The sequence below is a fragment of the Idiotropiscis lumnitzeri genome, chromosome 1, assembly GCF_059441095.1.
Source record: "Idiotropiscis lumnitzeri isolate Australia: NSW breed Sydney's pygmy pipehorse chromosome 1, RoL_Ilum_1.0, whole genome shotgun sequence".
Taxonomy (NCBI): Eukaryota; Metazoa; Chordata; class Actinopteri; order Syngnathiformes; family Syngnathidae; genus Idiotropiscis; species Idiotropiscis lumnitzeri.
This window is the reverse complement of record NC_142391.1, coordinates 4,520,268-4,540,458: the sequence shown is the minus strand read 5'-3', so window position 1 is coordinate 4,540,458 and position 20,191 is coordinate 4,520,268. Positions and strand designations below refer to the sequence as shown.

At 41.3% G+C, this 20,191-nt stretch overlaps 1 protein-coding gene across 1 annotated transcript in view; it reads left to right on the top strand.

The window, feature by feature from the left end:
* Window positions 1-1,177: 1,177 nt before the first annotated feature.
* sos2 (son of sevenless homolog 2 (Drosophila)) overlaps window positions 1,178-20,191 on the top strand; it is a 26,676-nt gene continuing 7,662 nt past the window's right edge. The window contains exons 1-13 of the mRNA XM_088311833.1: window positions 1,178-2,113; window positions 10,054-10,179; window positions 10,256-10,387; window positions 10,464-10,628; window positions 11,231-11,437; window positions 12,736-12,879; window positions 12,952-13,062; window positions 16,528-16,626; window positions 16,707-16,834; window positions 17,519-18,174; window positions 18,912-18,993; window positions 19,064-19,186; window positions 19,611-19,723. Of these exons, the coding sequence (XP_088167959.1) occupies window positions 2,030-2,113; window positions 10,054-10,179; window positions 10,256-10,387; window positions 10,464-10,628; window positions 11,231-11,437; window positions 12,736-12,879; window positions 12,952-13,062; window positions 16,528-16,626; window positions 16,707-16,834; window positions 17,519-18,174; window positions 18,912-18,993; window positions 19,064-19,186; window positions 19,611-19,723 (2,170 nt within the window). The 5' untranslated portion in view covers window positions 1,178-2,029. The remainder of the gene's footprint in view (window positions 2,114-10,053; window positions 10,180-10,255; window positions 10,388-10,463; window positions 10,629-11,230; window positions 11,438-12,735; window positions 12,880-12,951; window positions 13,063-16,527; window positions 16,627-16,706; window positions 16,835-17,518; window positions 18,175-18,911; window positions 18,994-19,063; window positions 19,187-19,610; window positions 19,724-20,191) is intronic.

Here is a 20,191-nt window from a genome sequence, read left to right as displayed (position 1 = left end):
TATTTTTAAGTGAGATTTTCAGGGCTATTTCTGTTTGTTGAAATGCTCCAGCGCGCTCAATCGACAATAAAGCTCTTTTTTTTTTTCTTCCGCTTGATAATAACTTGCTGCCAAGTGTCATGCAACTGCAGTGTGACAACATGACACTCAGGATGTTGCCCTCTGTCATTTACATATTTTATCGCATGTCATGGTTTTTAATGTGAATTTATGTTACTGTGTTTTTACAATAAAAACGATTTTTAATCAGCAAAAGTTATGCTGGTGAGCCTTTTTTTTGTAAGCATCAGTGTTAATTTGTTTGTGAAGTTTAACAGGCAGTCGATGTTCCTATGTACAATACTTGCATTATTTTAATTAGGATCATTTTCATTTTGGGAGTAGTACCATGTTTGTCCGTTAGAGGGCGTGCGAGCACTCACTGGCTAAATGGCTACTAAATGTGCATTTGTACAAATTAGTGTTATATTAGTGAATATATGTATATGTAAAGTAATTATATATATATATATATTTATATATACTATGATAATGTATATTCACATTTACTATAATAATTTTAAAGTAATCTGTACAACTGCAACTTTTTTCCTTTCGCTTGTTCATTCACCTGACTGGAGTTTTTGTTATATCAATTTATATATAAAAAAAAGTTTTAAAAATTGTTTTTTCTTGCACACTTTTATTAATAAGTACTCAATTGTGAGCTCAAAATAACTATAGGAACTATGGTCTAAAATTACCACTTATGATACAGCACATCTGTGAAATACAAGGGGGTAAAAAAAAATTTGTTCCACTTTTCAAAAAGAGGTGTTTAGTCTTAATTTAATATTTTTTTTTCGACACATTTTTTAAATGCCATGTGTTTCGGTTTATGGTATTTAATTTAATTAAATTATTTTCAATGCGTAGATCAAAGTTATTAATTATATTTACTGGCTGTGAAACGGAAATAAAAGAAAATATTTTAACACCAGATTAAATAAAAGCCTCAGTTATGTAACGTCGCAACAAGCGAAAGTTGCATTGGTATAAAAATGAAATATGAAAAAGCAAGCAAGTCTTGAAAGTACAATATAAACAACATATGACATTTTTGTGGAAGGGATGTCGCCCCAGTCTTTTTTTTATTTTAATTTTAATTTTCCTTTTTATTTTGCCTGCCATTGGGGACGCCCGCAAGCCAGCAGACAGCAGAGTTGCCCCGAACGAACATCTTGTCCGACTTCCCAAAGCGAACCAAAAACCATCCCGGCTGCCTGCCTGCGCCGCTCACACAAGACGTTCCTCCGGCTAGACTTGACCGTGCCGCCGCCGCCGCCGAGTCGCCGGACGTCCTCGCGTTTGGACTACAGTTCGACTACTTTTTTAAAGGGGAGATTTTCAACGCTTCCAAGCAGGGAGAAGATGTCCGCGTGTGACGGCGGAGAAAGTGTGCCTTGTTCGTCGTCGGAGGCCAGCGGCGGCTTCGCTCCGCCGAGCTAACGTGCTAGCGTTACAGGTGTCTTCGAGGACGACCACCAACCGACCGCGTTTGCATTCTCGCTCGTTATCGGGCTTCTTCGCCCCCCAATGCCGCCACTTTATTCAACTTAACGTGCCTGTAATCGTTTTTAACCGGCGACGGTGTCGCTTAGCCACCTTGTTGTTAGCCGTTAGCTTCCGAGTTAGCCGCCGTGCTGTGTTTACACCGAGCGGGTGGGCTAACCCCCCCCACCTCTCTCTCGTTAGCAGCCAAAAGCTAACGAGTGGACCCCGGAGCTACATGTGCTGAACCCCGAATGTAGCTTGCTTTTCACCGCCTTAAAAAAAAACACGTCGCCGCCGCCGGGCAAGCCCAGCCTGGTTCGTTCACAGTCTTAGCCAGCCGGCCGCGTTGGACGGGCGGACGGACGGACTCTTAAGCCGTGCCAGCCGCCCCGGACTGACCCACCCACCCACAAAAGGGGGCTAACTATCCGCCGGGGCCGATGCTGACAGTTCGGGCCGGAGCACGGCAACGCCAGGAGCCGCCACCACCGCAGCGATGCAGCCCCAGCAGATCTACGACTTTTCCAGTGACGAGAACAGTCACAAGTGGAGAGGCCTCTTCGTGCAAGCCCTCCGCAAGGTAAAGAGCAACAACTGCAAGACGTCTTTCGCATTCATTCGATCAAACTTTTTTTTTGCCACCAAAACAAACACTTGCATTCACTCTTTGGCGTTTGTCTGCGCTCAATGTATGCTTGTTCTGAATTAGCCTTCATTTATTTTCCAAGATCTGATCAATGTGGTCATGTTGATGTCACAATCGTGGGTTGGTCGTTCACATATGACGCTAAAAGTTCACCGGTTTGTTGTTTTTGCACAGCAAAAGTATGATTTTGGTGTCAAGAGACTCTATTGAAGGGGATTGCAAAGCTTGATTTAGACTAAAGTAGTGCTTTGCTACCATCTTGGGGGATCATGGTGGCCAAGTATTGGAAAGGGATACACTTGACTCCAAGTAACTTGATTTTGAGTTTCGGCCGACGATCTGATATCAATTCGATGAAGAAGAAAATTCCACTTCATAAAGATAAGATGTTGAAAGTGGAAAGAAAGTTATTGAGTTGTTTTTTTTCTACGATTTTGGAGGCTGTTTGCCTCTCAAATGCAACTTTCATTTTCTTCTGTCACATCCTTTGGCCTGATGCTCTTTATGACACAGCTCTCCCTAAACATTTTTGTTTTTAACAATGCGTCAGTTTTTTTTATCTTTAAACATGAGACCAAGGTATGATTTGAAAATCCAGACTTTAAAAAAAGATCAACTTTTGAGTGCCATCCAATTTCGAGCATTCTGATTGCTCTTTCAAGGCTCACTCTCTATTGCAGGGGTGTCAAACTCATACACACAGTGGGCCGAAAAGTAAAACTTAAACAAAACCGCGGGCTAGCATTTAATTTTTTGGAAAACAATATAAATGCTTATTTAAAAAAAAAAAATAAATAAATAAATTTAATTGAAAATGTTTATTTTAAGTGGTTTTATTAATGCAATACTATGTTTAGTTTTTAAAATTACTATTATCATTTTGAATGTTACTATCATATAGAATGTAAAGTGGCATAGTAGTAATTTGGTGGGCCAAATATGATTACACTGCGGGCCAAATTTGGCCCACGGGCCAGAGTTTGACCCATATGCTCTATTGTTTTATATAGTGACTTAGATGCTAATAATTTTTGCTTTATTGACGGCTCAAATATCTGAACATCTCATCTAATAAAATACCAACAACAACAATGAAAATGGGCTTTTGGTCTTACAATAATTATAATTTGCAGACAATTTGCATGCGATTTAGTCGTAGTATTCCATAGTGTGACAAGAAAACCAAAAACAAAATGTACAGTAACCTGATTGCCTAAATAAGCACACCCTCCAAGTAAAAAAAAAAAAAAAAAAAGATGGCAGATTGTTGTCACCCGCACTAAACAGCTTTTACTTCCCAGAAATTCCTTGGCAGCATGTCTGCTTGACCGGTTTGTTTTCTCGCCTTCCCATCGAATTTGGAAGGACGTCCAGTTCTTGGTCATGTCATATTCTTATATTCATATTGCCATATTCTTGTGTACCCTTCTCCTGACTAATACCTTTGGACAATGAGGTCCGTCTGATGCTGCAGACGTTCTCTGCGCACCGCACATGTCGTTGCAAACAGTGATGATATGACAACTCTTTTGGCTAACTATTAATCTTACGCATTACTCTTTCCAGACCAGTAATCAGATTAAAATCGAAATCACATATCCTGCCGGGTGACTGTGTGTTACTATTTGTCATTTTCCAAAGTTAGTGTAACAAATAAATAAACTTGTAATTGAACTTACTTTAAATTAAAATTAAAGTAGTTAAGTTTTCAAGGTAACAGTGGCAATGCTGATGACAGAAATGTCAGGAATGCCCATTGGAACATCTGAAAAGATGAAATCTTTCACTTTTGAGTTGTACAGATTATAAGTCATATTAACGGTGGAAAATGTTTTGAAATGATTTGTTTTGGTCTCGTGTTTTAATATAAGGCTTGGCGATATCGCTGAAAAGTACATTGCGATACAAGTATTACATATCGATGCTTTTGCTTTTCATATCAGCCAATGTTGATAATTGTTGTTTTTTTTGTTTTTTTTACCTTTAACTGTTTTGTGTCCATCGTAATGCGGTCCTTGCATTAGCGTTGACCAACCACCTTCGGACTGCTTTATCTATTTAGCAGACTCATTATTGCCATATAGTCCGTTCATATTTTCCGGCCTTATTTTGACTTCTGAGTGGGACGCTTACAACACACGCAATGCCGCGGTCGTGGTATGCATTCTTTTTTCTTTTCTTTTTTTTTTTTAATCGAACGTTAATGTTGATCACGTGACTATCGCAATACATATCGCAATGGAATTATCATCCCGGCCCTATTTTAATATCACACTAACCTGACATTTGAACAGAGCCCTCTCGGCTGTTCTGTCCACCGTGTATGTCACGTTGTCCGTTGAGAATGCTCAACGTGGTCCCCAAAGGACCTACTGTAAATGAAACTTCCAGAAGGGGAAGTCATTTGAATTTGAATGTCCTTGCTCAGCAGGATTACATCTTCCTTTTTGAACACCATCATCATCGTTATCATCATCATCTCTCTTTCGCGATGCCTTTCCCATTTTGTCTGATCTGACGGTCAGCGACAAGTTGTCATCATCCACCTGTGTCTTTAATTGTGAGGCCCCTGTGTTGGGAGTGAGGCGTTCATTGGGTGGGTGGCCTCCACGAAAAAATATGCGTTTTTTTTTTTGTTTCAAAAAACAAGTTAAATGTTTTTTTTGTTGATTTTTTTTTTTTTTTTTTTGTTTTTTTCGATGGAACTCAACAGTGACACAAAATGGGGTTGAGGAGGGAACTTGCACCCCCACTCTTCTTATTTATTTATTTATTTATTTTTTTAATTTTAATTTGATTTAAAAAAAAATATATATATATATATATATATATTTATTTTATTTATATATATATATATATATATATATATATATATATATATATATATATATATATATATATATATATATATATATATATATTCCAGATGACTGTAGCTGCTAAGTTTTGGTTTCCTGAAGTTAGTTTGAGGCTTTTTTTTATAAGACAGTGACAGTACGTTCATATTTTGTCTTTAAATTTGATTTCAAGTTCCAAGTAAAACTCAATTTACTCTCCGTGCATGACAGCAGAGAGTTTATCTTTGTTTTTAATCCAGATAAAAAAACTTGCGTATAGAACAGTGATCAATATTATTTGCCCAATTTCTGATTGACGTTACAGACCGAACCAGAAAGTGAATCGCAATCAACTCGGAAGAGGTCAAATATCATCCTCAATTTATTTATTTATTTTTTTTTTTTTTTCGAAAAAGCAAATATGAACACTTCATTTAAATGACTTGAAGCATCTTTTCAGAATTTGAATTATTATTATTTTTTTAAAATTCTAACACCAAGTTCAGTGATTCCCAAGTTCTGCAGCATGTCGTAGAAATTTCGGAAATGACGACGTCATCAAATAAATAGCTCCTCCTCTCCCCTGTATTTAAATATAACTGAAATGTTAAACATTTTCTTCGCTTTGTTTTTGGTTCTCGCGAAAGCAAAAATTGCGGCGAGTTCCCACGCTCAGCAGCTTGTCTGAAAATCACAGAAAATAAATGCATAGTTCAGTTAACTGAAATTGATCTCTTATCAGTGTAAATAAAAGCAGATAAGCGTCAAAACGGGGGCGAATTTTCACCGTCTTTCAATCTGCCCACCCCTCGCGTGATCAAACAATTAAATTAAAGTTTTTGGGACTTTGTTGACGTTTGCCATTTCCAAAAGTGATGTCCGACTATTTTTGTAACCTCCTCCTCTTGTTTGCCTCCTAAAAGATTATATTTGATCCAAACTATTTGAGGGGAATTCAAAATTAGTTATCATTAAAAGTAACCCCCTAAAAATTCTTTCAAAATAATAAATGAACGACGATCTTTTGGCCCGCCGCGATGCCGTTCAAACGAATCGCGAGCGACCGGCCGAGGATCGCGTTTGTGTGTCGATGACGCCGTTTTCTTGCGCTTGCGTGCCATCCCGGCTATTGCGTATGGCGGCGGCGGCTTGTGTCGGCCGTCGCGCGACAGGGGTAATTTCGCCCGTGACGCGCCGCCGTTAATGACAACTGTGCATTCCCGACGTCTGCCGCCTTCACTGGCATCAAGAGCCGCGCCTACGCTTTGTCATTCCTTTGCCGTGTTGAGTTCACGGACGACGCTTAAAGCGACCGCTGGTCACCTTACAAGCGTGCTGAATTAACTCCTCACAGTAGAGGCCCTTACGGCACATTAATGTACCCTCGTTTTTTTTTTTTTTAATTCTGAGTAAACATTTCTTTTTTTTTTTTTTTTTTTTTTTTTTTTTTTTTTTACATTCTGAGTAAACATTTCTTTTTTTTTTTTCTTTTTTTTTTTCTCGCTGATTCCAAATCTCGTCTTTTTCCAAAAACGTCATCGCTATAAATTACAACGCATGCTAAAATCCATACTCCGTAAGCTTTTAAAGGTCAAACTTGTATAGCCATGATGTTTCAGAAAAAAAACTCCACTTGTTGCAGACCCTCACCCTTAATGGATACAAATTATATTACTGAAAATATTATATTTAATAATATATTCCAAGTTATCTTGCATCTGTGATACAAAATAATTGAGTAGAAAATTATTGCTGTATGTAAATTTTTTTTCTTCCATCTTTTTACTCTGTACTGCTGACATCGACCGCGATCTTGCACCGTTGACGCAGTCAAGAATGCATTTGTCAATGAATAAAGCGCATTTCTCTTTATTTGTTGTTGGCTTTAGTTTTAGCATTAGCATCAGCAGCCACCAAAGGCGGACATTTTGTCTTCCACTCTTTTGACAGACCACTGACACCGACGGGACTTAAGAACATTAGTAGATATTTTTTTGTTTTTTTTGGGAATGAAACTTGTAATGAAATAGTTGGGATTGGATTTAATCATGCGATCCAACGTTCATTGGGACTATTATTGCTTGTGCAACCTTGATGAGATATGCGTCCGTCGAGTGGGTGACATCAGCGATGGTCCTCAGCTGCCTTTTAAGCAGCGCCGCGATTGCGATTTTGTCGCTTTTGTTGACACGTGCCTTTGTCTTTGTGTGGTGTGATGTTGTGTGTGAGTGTGTGTTTGTTTGAACCTGCGCGCTTGCGAGTCTTTTTGTCTGTTAGTTGATCTCTGCCCTCCGTGCTTTCCCCAGACAGTCTGCTCGTAATGGCCGATGATGTCATGGCGTGAATCACAAACAGTGACACATGCTTGGCTTTAATAACATGCCCCCCACCCCCGCCACACACACACACACGCGCACACACACACACACACACACACAACCTGCAACCTGAGCCCAATGCCCCCCCCCCACATACACAGGCCAGTGAATAATCAATTGAATTAGAAATGTTAAGCCTGTAACAGTCCAGTTGCTGTCATCCGTCCCCGCCTTTGTTTTCATTGAACAGCATTTAAATGTTCCCAAATATCGGAGTGAAAGTCATGTATATAATTTTAGTTTTTTTGATGATTCGTCTTCTTTTGGACTTATATTTTAGTTGGTATTTCTATATTTTTTTTGCAATTTATTATTAGTAATTTGGTTGCTTTTTCGGAACTAGTATTTTTTATTTTTGTATTTTTTTTACATTTATTTTTAATTATTTTTTTTTGTATTTTAATAGCAGTTTATTCTTTTTTTTAGATTTGTATTTTTTTTTTCTAAATGAATTTTGGTAGACGACACAGATCTGATTGGTTGGATTGGATCGGCAGATGTTTAGCGTTTTAAGCAAAAAAGCGTGGTCGCTTGTCATGTCATAATTTGGTGTTCGATCAGTGATGTCATTTTTGGGGCTCCGCAAAGGATTGCATTACAGTAAACTCGTTCACTCCAGGGACATTCTGTGCTAACATCCTTAAGAAGCCCGAAATTTCTCAGCATTTACAGTCAGATTCTGTTCTTTTCCGGTGGAGAGGTGTCAGTTCCACCTGCCTCAATTTTCCGGATACTTAATGTTAATCAGCAATTTTGGGTAAGAAATTTTATGGTTTAATTGTGACTATTTTTTTCCCCCCAATTAATTCCAGCGTGCATCAACTCTCCGCAAATTGTGTCTGTTTGTTCTCTGGGCGGGTCCAAATATCACGCGAATAACTCACTGATCGGTGATTGGCTCAAATCCTGCTTGTGTAAAGCCTCATATTTAGTATTTTTGTATTATATATATTTTTAATTTTATTTGATTATTAGGTACATCTCCTGCGTGCTCGTACGGAACGCTCACTCCGTCCTTCTATTCAAATGTGCATTTTGCCGCTTTTCCCCCATCTTGCCGCTGTCTGGTGGGTGTGTGTGGAGGGCCGGTCGGCGTTTGACACGTGTTGCACGCGGGCCAACAATTGGGCGAAAGGAGCGCAAGAGGGAAACCCCCGTGGTTGTGCGCCGCCGTGACTCACCACTCTCGGCGTCCTCTGGAATTTGGTCAAGGGCTCGCGTGCAGCCTCGCAGGCTTGATCTCGTAGCCTACTTCTGCTTTTAAATGTGTCGTTGTCTATTTTTATAAATGCACCGTTTATGTGTTGCGTGAGCTTCTGAGTAGAGGTGTCTTATTTCTAGCTCGTCTTGTGACTGTGCAGCTACTGACGTGCCGAAACGGCAACCGGGCCTGATTTTCCACTTCAAGTTCACGACACACAAATTTCAACGCCCACCCTCTTGCGGGATAATTTTTGCATTTCATTTTTTTTTATCTATTTATTATTTTTTGTGGCCGTCACACTCAACCACAGCGAGTCGTGCCTCAGAGGGGACTTTCTGCGCGCTGCAGCATCTCCAGTCAAGTCAGCACACAGGAATGCTCAGCGCCGATGACGTTGTCCTTTTTAATTCTTCGCGCTCGCATTCCTTCCAGCGGGGCCTGGCTTTTGCCTTCTTGGTGGCCTACTTTGCTCGTCTACTCTACCTCGTCGTTTGATGTCCACCCGCTCGGGCCGTTCTCGTCTCGAGGATGTCAACTGACTGCATTCCTGCCGGAGAGCTCGGCGAGGTCGGCGGCATCTTTTGGGCGAGCGTCTGCAGGCCACGCCCCTTCCTTTATGTTTCAATGTTGATATGAACCGTAAGATCCTCGAATTGCGTTGTACTTATATAATACTTCTACAAACTGTGGCACCTTGACTTACAAGTTTAATTAACTCCGCGATCAAGTCTTGAACTTGAATTCATTCAAATCACTGTTCCCCACTGAAAGTAATTGAAAGGCTGGTAATCCGTTCGAAACCCACAAAAAAAAAAAAAAAAAAATTATGTTGTTGTTGTTACAATTAGGGATTGAGGCACACATTTGTGACAAATGCCTTTGAAAATTTTTTTTTTTTATTAACCACAATCCATTGCGGGTTCCTGGTTTGTGGTGGCACAGATTTGCAAATTTATTTATTAATTTATTTATTTGTACAGTTGATTAAAATGAATTTGGCCTGACTTTCTCCTGTGTTTTGGGTCCACTGTAATTCCACTTTCAACCGCTAGATGGCAGCACACCTGTGAGATTTTAAACTGAAAATGAATTTCTTTGATTTGAAAGAACGAAAACCGCAAATACTGCGTTTCAGCATAGCCTGATTTTTTTATTTTTTTTATTCATCAATTAATCACTAATTAAAATAAATTTTTGTTTGTTTTTGTTGATAGTTTTTAAATCCACCGTAAGCCTATTTGAACACAAAAAATCCAAATTGAAATTAGAATATCTAAGAAAATACTGTGCAGTATGAGATGATAAACAAAACGTATTGTAAGAGCAAAGAACTCTCAAAATAATCTAAAAAAATGATATGAGGCGAAATGGCGAATATCGCCCACGGCAACAATCAGCCTGTCACTCGCGAACATATTAGCGAGCGCTCATGTCCCCGTTTTGTCATGTGCTCAGGTGCAGAAGCAGGTCCACCCCAACCTCCAGGCCAAGGAGGACGCCCTGCAGCACATCGAGGAGCTGATCCTGCAACTGCTCAACATGCTGTGTGTGGCGCAGCCTCGCTCCGTGCAGGACGTGGAGGTGCCACGCTCGCCGCCACTCGCCGCCGTCTTTGTAACGCGTCCAGCTAACGTTGCCTCTCCCTCCGTGTCACCAGGAGCGAGTTCAGAAGACCTTTCCCCACCCGATAGACAAGTGGGCCATCGCCGACGCGCAGTCGGCCATCGAGAAGCGCAAGAGGAGGAATCCCTTGCTTCTCCCCGTGGACAAGATCCACCCGCTGCTTAAGGTTTGGGGAAACGCCGCTTCGTTGGCGTGACGCGCTTCGCTCACCCGCTGACTCGTCGTTGCTGTTTTCCCCGCAGGAGGTGCTGGGCTACCGAGTGGACTACCACGTGTCGCTGTACATCGTGGCAGTCGTCGAGTACATATCGGCGGACATTTTGAAGTTGGCGGGAAACTACGTGGGCAACATTCGACACTACGAGATCAGCCAGCAGGACATCAAAGTGTCCATGTGTGCCGACAAGGTGAACCTTTTGAATCGTTTTTTGTTTTTTTTTGACATTTTCACTCAAGCTGAATTGATTTTAGCCATGAGTTTGACTTTGCATGCTTTTTATTTTGTTTTGGCTTCAATTACGATTTTTAAAAAGAATCTTAATTGCGTTTTCTTTTTTTCAATATAGCAATTTTGACTCTAAGTGCTTATTTTTTTCACAAAATGTTATAAGTGTGGTGTGAACGTGAGTCAGGAAGAGAAAAATCTGATACGATACTGCAAACAAATCTGCAGCTTTATCACTTCAACTTTTCATGCTTCCTGAAACGATGTGTTAACTTGTTGTGTTTTTCTTAAGCACGGAACTTATTGATATGCCTGCCGAACGAAAGTTTTTTTTTTATTTATTTTTTTATTATTATTATATTTTAATGTGACCTTTGCAATTAGAAAAAGCGTTCTACCTCATTGCAACATTAGTTCAAATTTTAATTAATTGTTTCGGCCTACGTCAAGAAATTATGAACCTTAAAAATTTTTTTTTTTTTTTAAATTGTGTACCGATTAACGCGACCACTTAGAAACACACTTGATCGTCCTATAAAAGCCTCACGTGCTTTGATGTTGCAGGTGCTGATGGACATGTTCGACCAGGAGGACGACATCGGCCTGATGTCGCAGTGCACGGACGAGCCTTCCACGTCAGGCGAGCTCACGTACGACGACCTGGTGCGGCTGGAGATCGCCGAGGAGCGCCAGTACCTGCGCGAGCTGGACCTCATCATCAAAGTGTTCCGTCACCACTTCCTGTCCAACTCCAAAATCTTTACGCCGCGCGTAAGTGAGGCGCATGTGCCGCCGCCGCCACGCAGCGCTTGAAATTCGGCTTACTTACAGCAAACCTTTCTAGCTTAGCGTAATTACAAACGCATTCATGCCAAATCCCACGTAAGCGTATTGAAGGATTACGCACTGCTCAGCAAATGAAACCCAAACAAGACTTCTCCTGCCGTCTCCTACTCGATTGGGAAAGGCGCAAATGGAAAGTTGGGCCCTCCGCTGCGGCTTTTGCATAGTTGCTCTTTTTTGGGTAATTTGTGGCGTGGCTCGGCTGAGGAGGCCCTCGCGGAATGCGCAGCATGTTATTATGTTGAGACAAGAACGGCATCTGCGAGGAAGGCCCGGCCAAAATAACGCCAATTATGTCTGCCCGCTGCCGCTTCTGCTCGGCTCAATGTTGTTTTTAGCATAGTCTGCCTCTTCTTTTTACATCATACTAATGAAGATGACATTTTACCAGAAAAAAAAAGAAGCAATAGTGAATGGTAATGCAACTGGCGAAAGAATTGTAATTTCTCCGAAAAGACATGGAATAAAAATGTAATTATGTGAGGGGGAAAAAAAAGTTGATGCATTATAATATAATACAACATTACGTAGCGGTAGGAATTGATTAATGGCATTTCAATTCAATTTAATGGACAAAATTGCTCTTGAGCTTGCTCAACAAAATAATCTCAATCAATCAAGGTAACATATTCAAAATTCTATGATTGTATGTAGACCAGGGGTGGGCAAACTTTTTGATTGGCGGGCCACAATGGGTTCTAAAATTTGACAGAGGGAGTGTTTTGGTAACCTCACCTGAACAAAAGCAATACAACAAAATATGTTTTTGGCACACCAGAGTATTTAGAAAATAAAACATTAACAAAGTAAATTCATTGAATTTTTTTCAAGTTCGGCGGGCCGGATTAAAACGTTGTTAACGGGCCGCATGTGGCCCCTGGGCCGTAATTTGCCCACGCCTGATGTCTACAGGAGGCCCCCGCTTACTTGCTTTTCAGCACCTGTGCATTTTCATACTCACTGATTTAAAAAAAAAAAAATAAATAAATAAATAAAAGTTTAAATAAATTTTTTTTTATAAATTAGGGTGTTATTTTCTCTCCTATTTCAACGCGTAGAAGACGCGTATTGAATAATCATCGGTATTTCATGAACAATCATTTGTGCTTCATCAATTTATGCAGTTTAAAGATAAATACGTGGGTTAACATAATTAACTATTCTATGAAAGTATAATGTAGTTATCAATCTGAATGTTTTTGCTTCCCTTGTGTTTTGCCGCGCAGGATGTGGAGGTGATCTTCAGCAACATCCTGGACATCCACGAGCTGACTGTGAAGCTGCTCGGCCTCATCGAGGACGCCGTGGAGATGACGGCGGACGGCAGCCCTCACCCGCTGGTGGGCAGTTGCTTCGAGGACCTGGCCGAGGTGCGCTCGCATTTCCCGCCGCGTGGTTCCGTCTGTGCGTCTTGTAACGCGGTTCTCCGCCTGCTCGCGCAGGAGCAAGCGTTTGACCCCTACGAGACGCTCTCTCAGGACATCCTTAGCAAAGACTTCCACGAGCACTTCAACAACCTGATGGCCCGACCCACCGTGGGCCTCTACTTCCAGGTACCACCAGTGCACGTCATTTTCCCAGAGGAAAGAGCAAACATGGAAATGACCCTTAATTTAACAGCGACACTTTAAGACCTGACAAAACCTTAATCTTCTACGTACGTTCTGTTATTTTTCCGAAAAATAATGAATGAATAATTAATTATTTTTCCGGAAAAATAATTAATAATTATTTTTTGAGAAAATAATGAATAAATAATTAAGTATTTTTAAGCCGCTACTTTTTTCCTAAATTTTGAACCATGCGGCTAATACAACGGTGCGGCTTTTCTGCAGATTTTACTTTCGCCACTAGGGGCGCTCTATAGTTCAGAAAATACATTACTAAATCTCTTCTTTTTTTCTTTTTTTTTTCTCCCCCTCCTCTTGGGTCTGTTATGTTTTAATTAGCAAAGTTGTTGCCGTGTTACAAGGCACCTTTAACGATCTGTTTATGTGCATTCACAGTACAGAATTGTTCTGTACATGCAGTAAATAACCAATTTTTTCAACATTGAAAGCTGCAGCTTTTTTTTTTTTTTAAGACGCTGGTGCGGTTTATATACAGGTGCGCTTTATAGTCCCAAAATTATAATACCCATTTGCTTTTTGGTCAAACCATAAAAATAGTGGTATCGCTTTGGCTTCATCTGGTGGCATCTTAGTTCTAAGACAACAATTTGAAGTGAGTTGAGGAGCTTCCTTTACACCCGTGGCCCTTAACCTCCGTTCGATCAAATGCCTGCGGTTTGGCGAGTCAGTCTGGTTCAACTGAGGTCAAGACACGCACACATTGTGTGCGGCAATTACTTTCGCCATTCGAGGCCGGGCTGTGAGTGAATACTTAATTTCACTACACGTATGCACGATCATGCTGAAGTCCAACGCTGCGGTGTTGCTGGATGCACAAATTAGCTTCTCTTCAGCAGCACATACGTGAATTTTTAAGTAGCCGCTATTTTCAATGCTCAACGTTCTTCCTGGTCGTACAGCTCACTGCATGTTTTTTCCAAAATAAAGCCTTTATGAAAACCACTCCCTTTCTTAAAAGGAGAAAAAAACAGCAACAGCGTGAAAAAGATAATAAAAATACTTTCTGCACGGAGGTAAACGTCAGGTCATTCAATCTATTTGTTCCTGTGGCGCTTTGAAGCCTGGCCGGAGTAGGCCGGGCCGCCTGGTGGAATTCCTCCCGGCGAGGATTTTGCGACGTATCGGGCGTCCTGTGTACGGTTTATTCACCGCAGACGCATTGTTTTTTTTGGACATTCCTCGCAAGAATAGCACGGCGTCGTGCTCGGAGGCTGCCGGCGGATCCCACGAGGCTTGACACCAAAGTAACATCAACTTCTGGTTCACAGGCAACCATTTTATACGCTCACAATACGGACACTTCCTGTAATTGCCATTGCGGGAACAACCATTTTGACGAGTACAAAGTAACAAAATGTGCACAGTTGGCACAAGCGCGACCAACACATTTGATTTCATGAAATCAAATGAAAAAGTCACTGTAACGTGAGTGAGAAGTCTCAATGTCATGAGAATGAAGACCTAGTCTTATACTTAGTACGGTAAAATAGAGAGAACATTTTGCAATTGGTGTCTCTTTGTGAGGCTTCCGTGTGACAAGCATCCAACCAGTGTTGTTTTTGGCAGGCATTTTAGATTTAGTCTTAGTCTTATTCATTTGGACGAAAATGCTAATTGGTTTTCGTCAGATTTCGACATTCCTATTCGTGATAGTCGAGTTTTAGTCGACGAATACTCAAAAACGTTTTAGTCGGTTTTAGTTAAAAATAGGCATACAAGGTTTCCACCCAATAGCAAATGCTTTTTGTTGGACTATTAAGGATTTTGCGTTACAAACAGATAACATAACAGTGGAATCAATTCTCATTGCTCCAAAATAAGCCGAGAACCAAAACGTTTTATTTGGCAACTGCTGTGGCTTTATTTCGCTTAAAGCGACATAAAATAAAAACGTTTTTGCAGTAGACTTGTTCGATAGTACAGTAGCACAAGTACAAACTCTATCAAACGTATGACTTGTTGACTCGTACCAGCTTGCGGTTATCAGAGCGAAGTAGCCTTGCGAGTGTCACTGTCGCGATGGTCCGTTGAAGGAACGCGTGTCAGTGTTCGTGCGACACGAGTACGAGTGACGTTGTCTGCGCGGCGCTGGTGGGCGGGCCCAAAGCGAAAGATACACAGCAATGTTTTGTTACATGTACAATAGGAAGGGATGTCATAAATATGAGCGCCTTGACGAACCGCACGCTAACAATTTCCTCCCGCCTCGTCTCGTCGACGAAAATTTCATGTACGTCACGTCACGTTTTCGTCAGCAAATAACCTCGTTTAGCTCGTCATCGTCAAGAAAAAAAAAGGGTCGTTAACGGAATATTTTCGTCATCGTTGACGAAAACAACACTGCATCCGACCAAGCTTTACCTGCTCAAAATTGTCAAGATTCGCGGCCGACCGAGAAGACTCCGATGGGTCACCGGGACGGCTGTGCCGACTGCCACGGAGAAACCGCTCCGTGCGTATCGATTGTCCAGCGCTGCCATCAGGGGAAAAGGAGATTTAAATGGCTGCCACTATGGTCGCTGCTTCTCCGGTTACCGCTCCGCCCTCCCCCTCTCCGGCATATGTCAGCCTTGCGAAACGTGTGAAATATAGTGTACATGGTCTGAATTTTGCTCGAGGATGATTCAGTATCGAGTGCACCCGCACGTGAAGGAAATGAGAATGAAGCATACGCAAGCAGGGCAAGTCCAAACACGTGCCAGCTGTCTCAGATTCAAGCTCCTTTAGAAGTTGTAAATATCAGGATGAGATTCGACATGTTAGTATTTGCGGGCGGATGAAATGACAGGGGGTTTTTAAATTGTTTAGCCCCAAGTCAAAATACAAGATCTGGCCCGATTAACAAAGACCACAATGAGAAATTGATTTTTTTTTTTTTTAAATGAGGAAAAATGAGATGGTGGGAAAACATTTTAATGCTACATCTCCGTAACTGAGTACTAAGTACTTGTCGGTCTTTGCACAGGTTTTCAACAATCTCATTATCTTTAATCATGTAAAAAAAAAAAAAAAAAATCTCAGAATTCACTTTGGATGATTTCTTAGAAAAACAAACGTGTATTCAGTCTCATTTTTGGCCCTACTTTTATTTCACACGTTCAATTACTTATGTCAATAGTTTTGATTAATGAAAAATATTTGTTGAAAAAGAATTTCCTCTTGTGGAATTATTAAAAGTAAAAAAAAATTAAAAATGTTATGATGAATTCTATTTTGTTTTTGAAATCAACAATTTCACTTTTAAATTTTTTTTTTTACTTCATCTAAAAATGACTTTTTAAAAAAAAAAAAAAATTGAAACGTGACCCTTGAACACATAACATTTGCCTGCCCCTGTGCTCGTCGCCTCATAACGTCAAATGTTTTATTTGTTTTGTCCTTTTGCAGTCCGTAGCAGAAGGCTTCAAAGAGGCCGTCCAGTACGTCCTTCCGCAGCTGATGATGGTGCCTGTGTACCACTGCATGCACTACTTTGAGCTCCTGCAGGTACGCCCGTTTGTGATGCGCAACATCAGCACATGGAGCAACAGGTCTGATGCGTTTTGTAATTTTTCTTTTTCCCGCAGCAACTTCAGGAGCGCAGTGAAGACCAGGATGACAGGGAATGTCTGAAGCAGGCCATCACGGCGCTGCTCAACCTCCAGTGCAGCGTGGAGCGCATCTATGCCAAGCAGCAGCCACGGCGAAAACCCGGGTATGTGCGACCGAAAGATACGTTTGCACAGATGCATTGCGCTCAAATCAAATCCACCATGGATTAATGTCAAAGTTTAATGATTTGCTTGATGCTTTGAGAGTGGTGAGTTTGGCGAGGCATTGCATGCTCTCCTCCGGTAAATTTACGAATGCAGCCTACGTTTAAAAAAAAAAAAAAAAATAGCAGCTTATTTATTAGTAAATTGATCTGTTGATTATTTAGTCCATAGATCAGATTTAAAAAAAAAATAAAAAATAAAAAACTTCTGATTCCCATCCCTGTGTTCAAAAGCAGGACATTATTTCAAATTGAAAGTGTATAAAATGTAGAAATATTAACTATGCTTCAGTTCCTGATTTGGTCTGTAACGCGTCGATAATGGGCAAAATGTGGATCACTATTATTCCAAAGTGGCCATTTTTAAATTGGCACGATCGATTAATGGATGATCAAAATTTATATCGATTAGCTGCCGATTAATCAATGCCCCTCTCGAAAACGGTTCAACTTAACTCCCTGGCTCTGTTATTGCCAAATTTTCTTGGCGTAAACGTGAACGCCGACTTGAACAGGCAGTGCAAATGTTGCTTTTGAGTGATGTTCTTTTGCACGTTTGCTTGATGGAAATGTCTTATTTTCAATGTCTTGTCTTCTGACTCGTGTCCTTTCGGATCCGCGCAGTGAGCCGATGTACCGCCTGTACAGTCGGCAGGTTCGTAGCAAGCAGCTCGCCATCAAGCGCATGAATGAGATCCAAAAGAGCATCGACGGCTGGGAAGGCAAGGACATCGGCCAGTGCTGCAGCGAGTTCATCCTGGAGGGCCCGCTCCTGCGCGCCGGCGCCAAGCACGAGCGTCACAACTTCCTCTTCGACGGCCTCATGATTAGCTGCAAGGCCAACCAGAGCTCGCGGCTGCCCGGCTCGGGGAGCGGCGCCGAGTACCGCCTGAAGGAGAAGTTTGTGCTGCGCAAGGTGCGCATCGTGGACCGCGAGGACTCGCCGGAGCTGCGGCACGCCTTCGAGCTGATGGGCAAGGACGAGAACTGCGCCGTGTTCTGCGCGCGGACCGCCGAGGAGAAGGCGGCGTGGATGGCGGCGCTGGTGACGCTGCAGTACCGCTCCACGCTGGACCGCATGCTGGACACGGTGCTGCAGCACGAGGAGCGGGCGCACCCGCTCCGGCTGCCCTCGCCGGAGGTTTACCGCTTCGCCGTGCAGGACTCAGAGGAGAACATCGTGTTTGAGGACAAAGTGCAGAGCAAAACGGGCATTCCCATTATCAAGGCAGGCACTGTGGTCAAACTCATAGAGAGGCTCACCTACCACATGTATGCTGGTAAGACACGCCGGCGTGCCTTTCAACATAAATGCAATGATGGTGTGTGTGATACAAAAAAAAAAAAATGAAGCCAAATCAGATGCTGCGTGATGCATTACTACTCCAATCCTGTCGGTGGCAGTAGTGCTTCTTGAAAGTGATTAGCAGTATTCAAACAAGTGACCAGAGGGCTGACCTCCACAAATTCAAACAAGTTTGGTGTCGCTAATGGATATTATCGCATGCACGTGCTGATAACACTCAACACATTTTTAGGTCCTATTTTTTTCAGTACCTCTAGCACATCATGCTTGTATTTTTTTTCCCTCATACTTCATAGCTATAAATTACACTGCATGGTAATATCCATATTGCGCAAGCTTTTGAAGATTAAACGTAAAAAAAAATAAATAAATATTTGAAAAACCTGATGATCGTAGATATATTTTTTTAAATAGGCATCAAAAATTGATTTAGTGACACATGAAGCCTTCTCTGATTAAAATTTCATGTTGACCAATATAGTTGACAATTTAATTGGAACACTTGCGCCAAGGCCAGAAAATCTCATTTCCGTTTTGTGTTATTAGATTTAAGAAAAATAAATCAATTTAAAAACGCGACAAGTAATGCGGTTCCACTCCAGTCCCGTGGGGGGCAGTAGTGCACTTCAGTATTTTGTGCTGTCATACAGCAGTAATATTTGCTATTAACTTATTTTCGTATTAGTTAACTCACTTCTTTGTTTCTTGTAGATCCAAACTTTGTGCGCACTTTTCTGACCACGTACCGATCCTTCTGCAAGCCTCAGGAGCTTCTGACACTGCTGATTGACAGGTACTCCCTTCCATTTTCCGGTTGTTGCCTCCGTGACTTTGAAAGCAACTCCATCATCGTGTTCGTTTAGGATCGAAATCCCCGAACCGGAGCCCACGGAAGAGGACCGGCAGGCCCTGTGGAACGGCGACCAGCCCATGGCGGCTGAGCTCCAGAGGTTCCGGAAGGAATATGTGCAGCCGGTCCAGCTCAGGTGAGATAGCTCGACTAGGTTGAAGGAAAAATGCTGTAGAATTTGACTTTATCAGAAACAATTGACGGCTCTGCAGTGCGTAACGTGCATTTACAATTGTTTTTGGCAGAAAATTTGGTCATATTTAAAAAAAAAAACAAAAAAAATCAGCATTAATTATTTTAGTAAATACACAAAAGCCTATGAAATTAAAACTAGCCTGTCTGACAAAGCCTCTTTGGAATTGTTTTTGTTGTTTTCCTGTTAACTGGCTTACCCTAAATGCACTTTTGTGTCTAACTTGTTTCTTAAATAAAGAGCGACATGGAGCTGCTAAAGGCCACATGAGCCTCTGAATCTCTGAAACAAAACAAAATCCATCGACGGTTGGTCGTGAGGATCTTTTAAGTCATGCGTCATTTTTGCTCTACCTTTTGCACCGCAGGGTTCTCAACGTTTTCCGCCAGTGGGTGGAGCATCATTTCTACGACTTTGAAAACGACCCCGAGCTGAGGACTCGCTTAGAGGAATACATCACGAGCAAAATCCAACTGCGAGGTCAGACTTGCTGCTTGAAAAGAGACATCACCCAGTTCAGCTAGCAACTGACAACTGATTTATTTTTATTTATTTATTTATTTATTTTAATGCCGTTGCCAATTCGGATATTTGGCAGAATTTTTTTTCAATAACCGATTAATTGGCCAATTATGAAAAATAAATCAACAATAAAATAACCTATTTTTAATCCTTTAACGCTTAAACAACGGAGATATATAATTGCCCAAATGTTAGGAATTTTCAAGACCAAAAAACAAAAGCACAAACTGGTGAAATTTTCTTTTGATTTTGTACTTAAGCTACATGAGTGACGTTAGTGGCAAAACGTGATTTCTGCATGACGTTAATTCACATTTCTTCTGCACCGTTATTTTCTTTGCCATGAATCGGCAAATCTCTGGCCGATTATTATTTTCAAAAGGCCTAAGATCGAGCGATATGACCGCCAAACCTCCATCACCATTT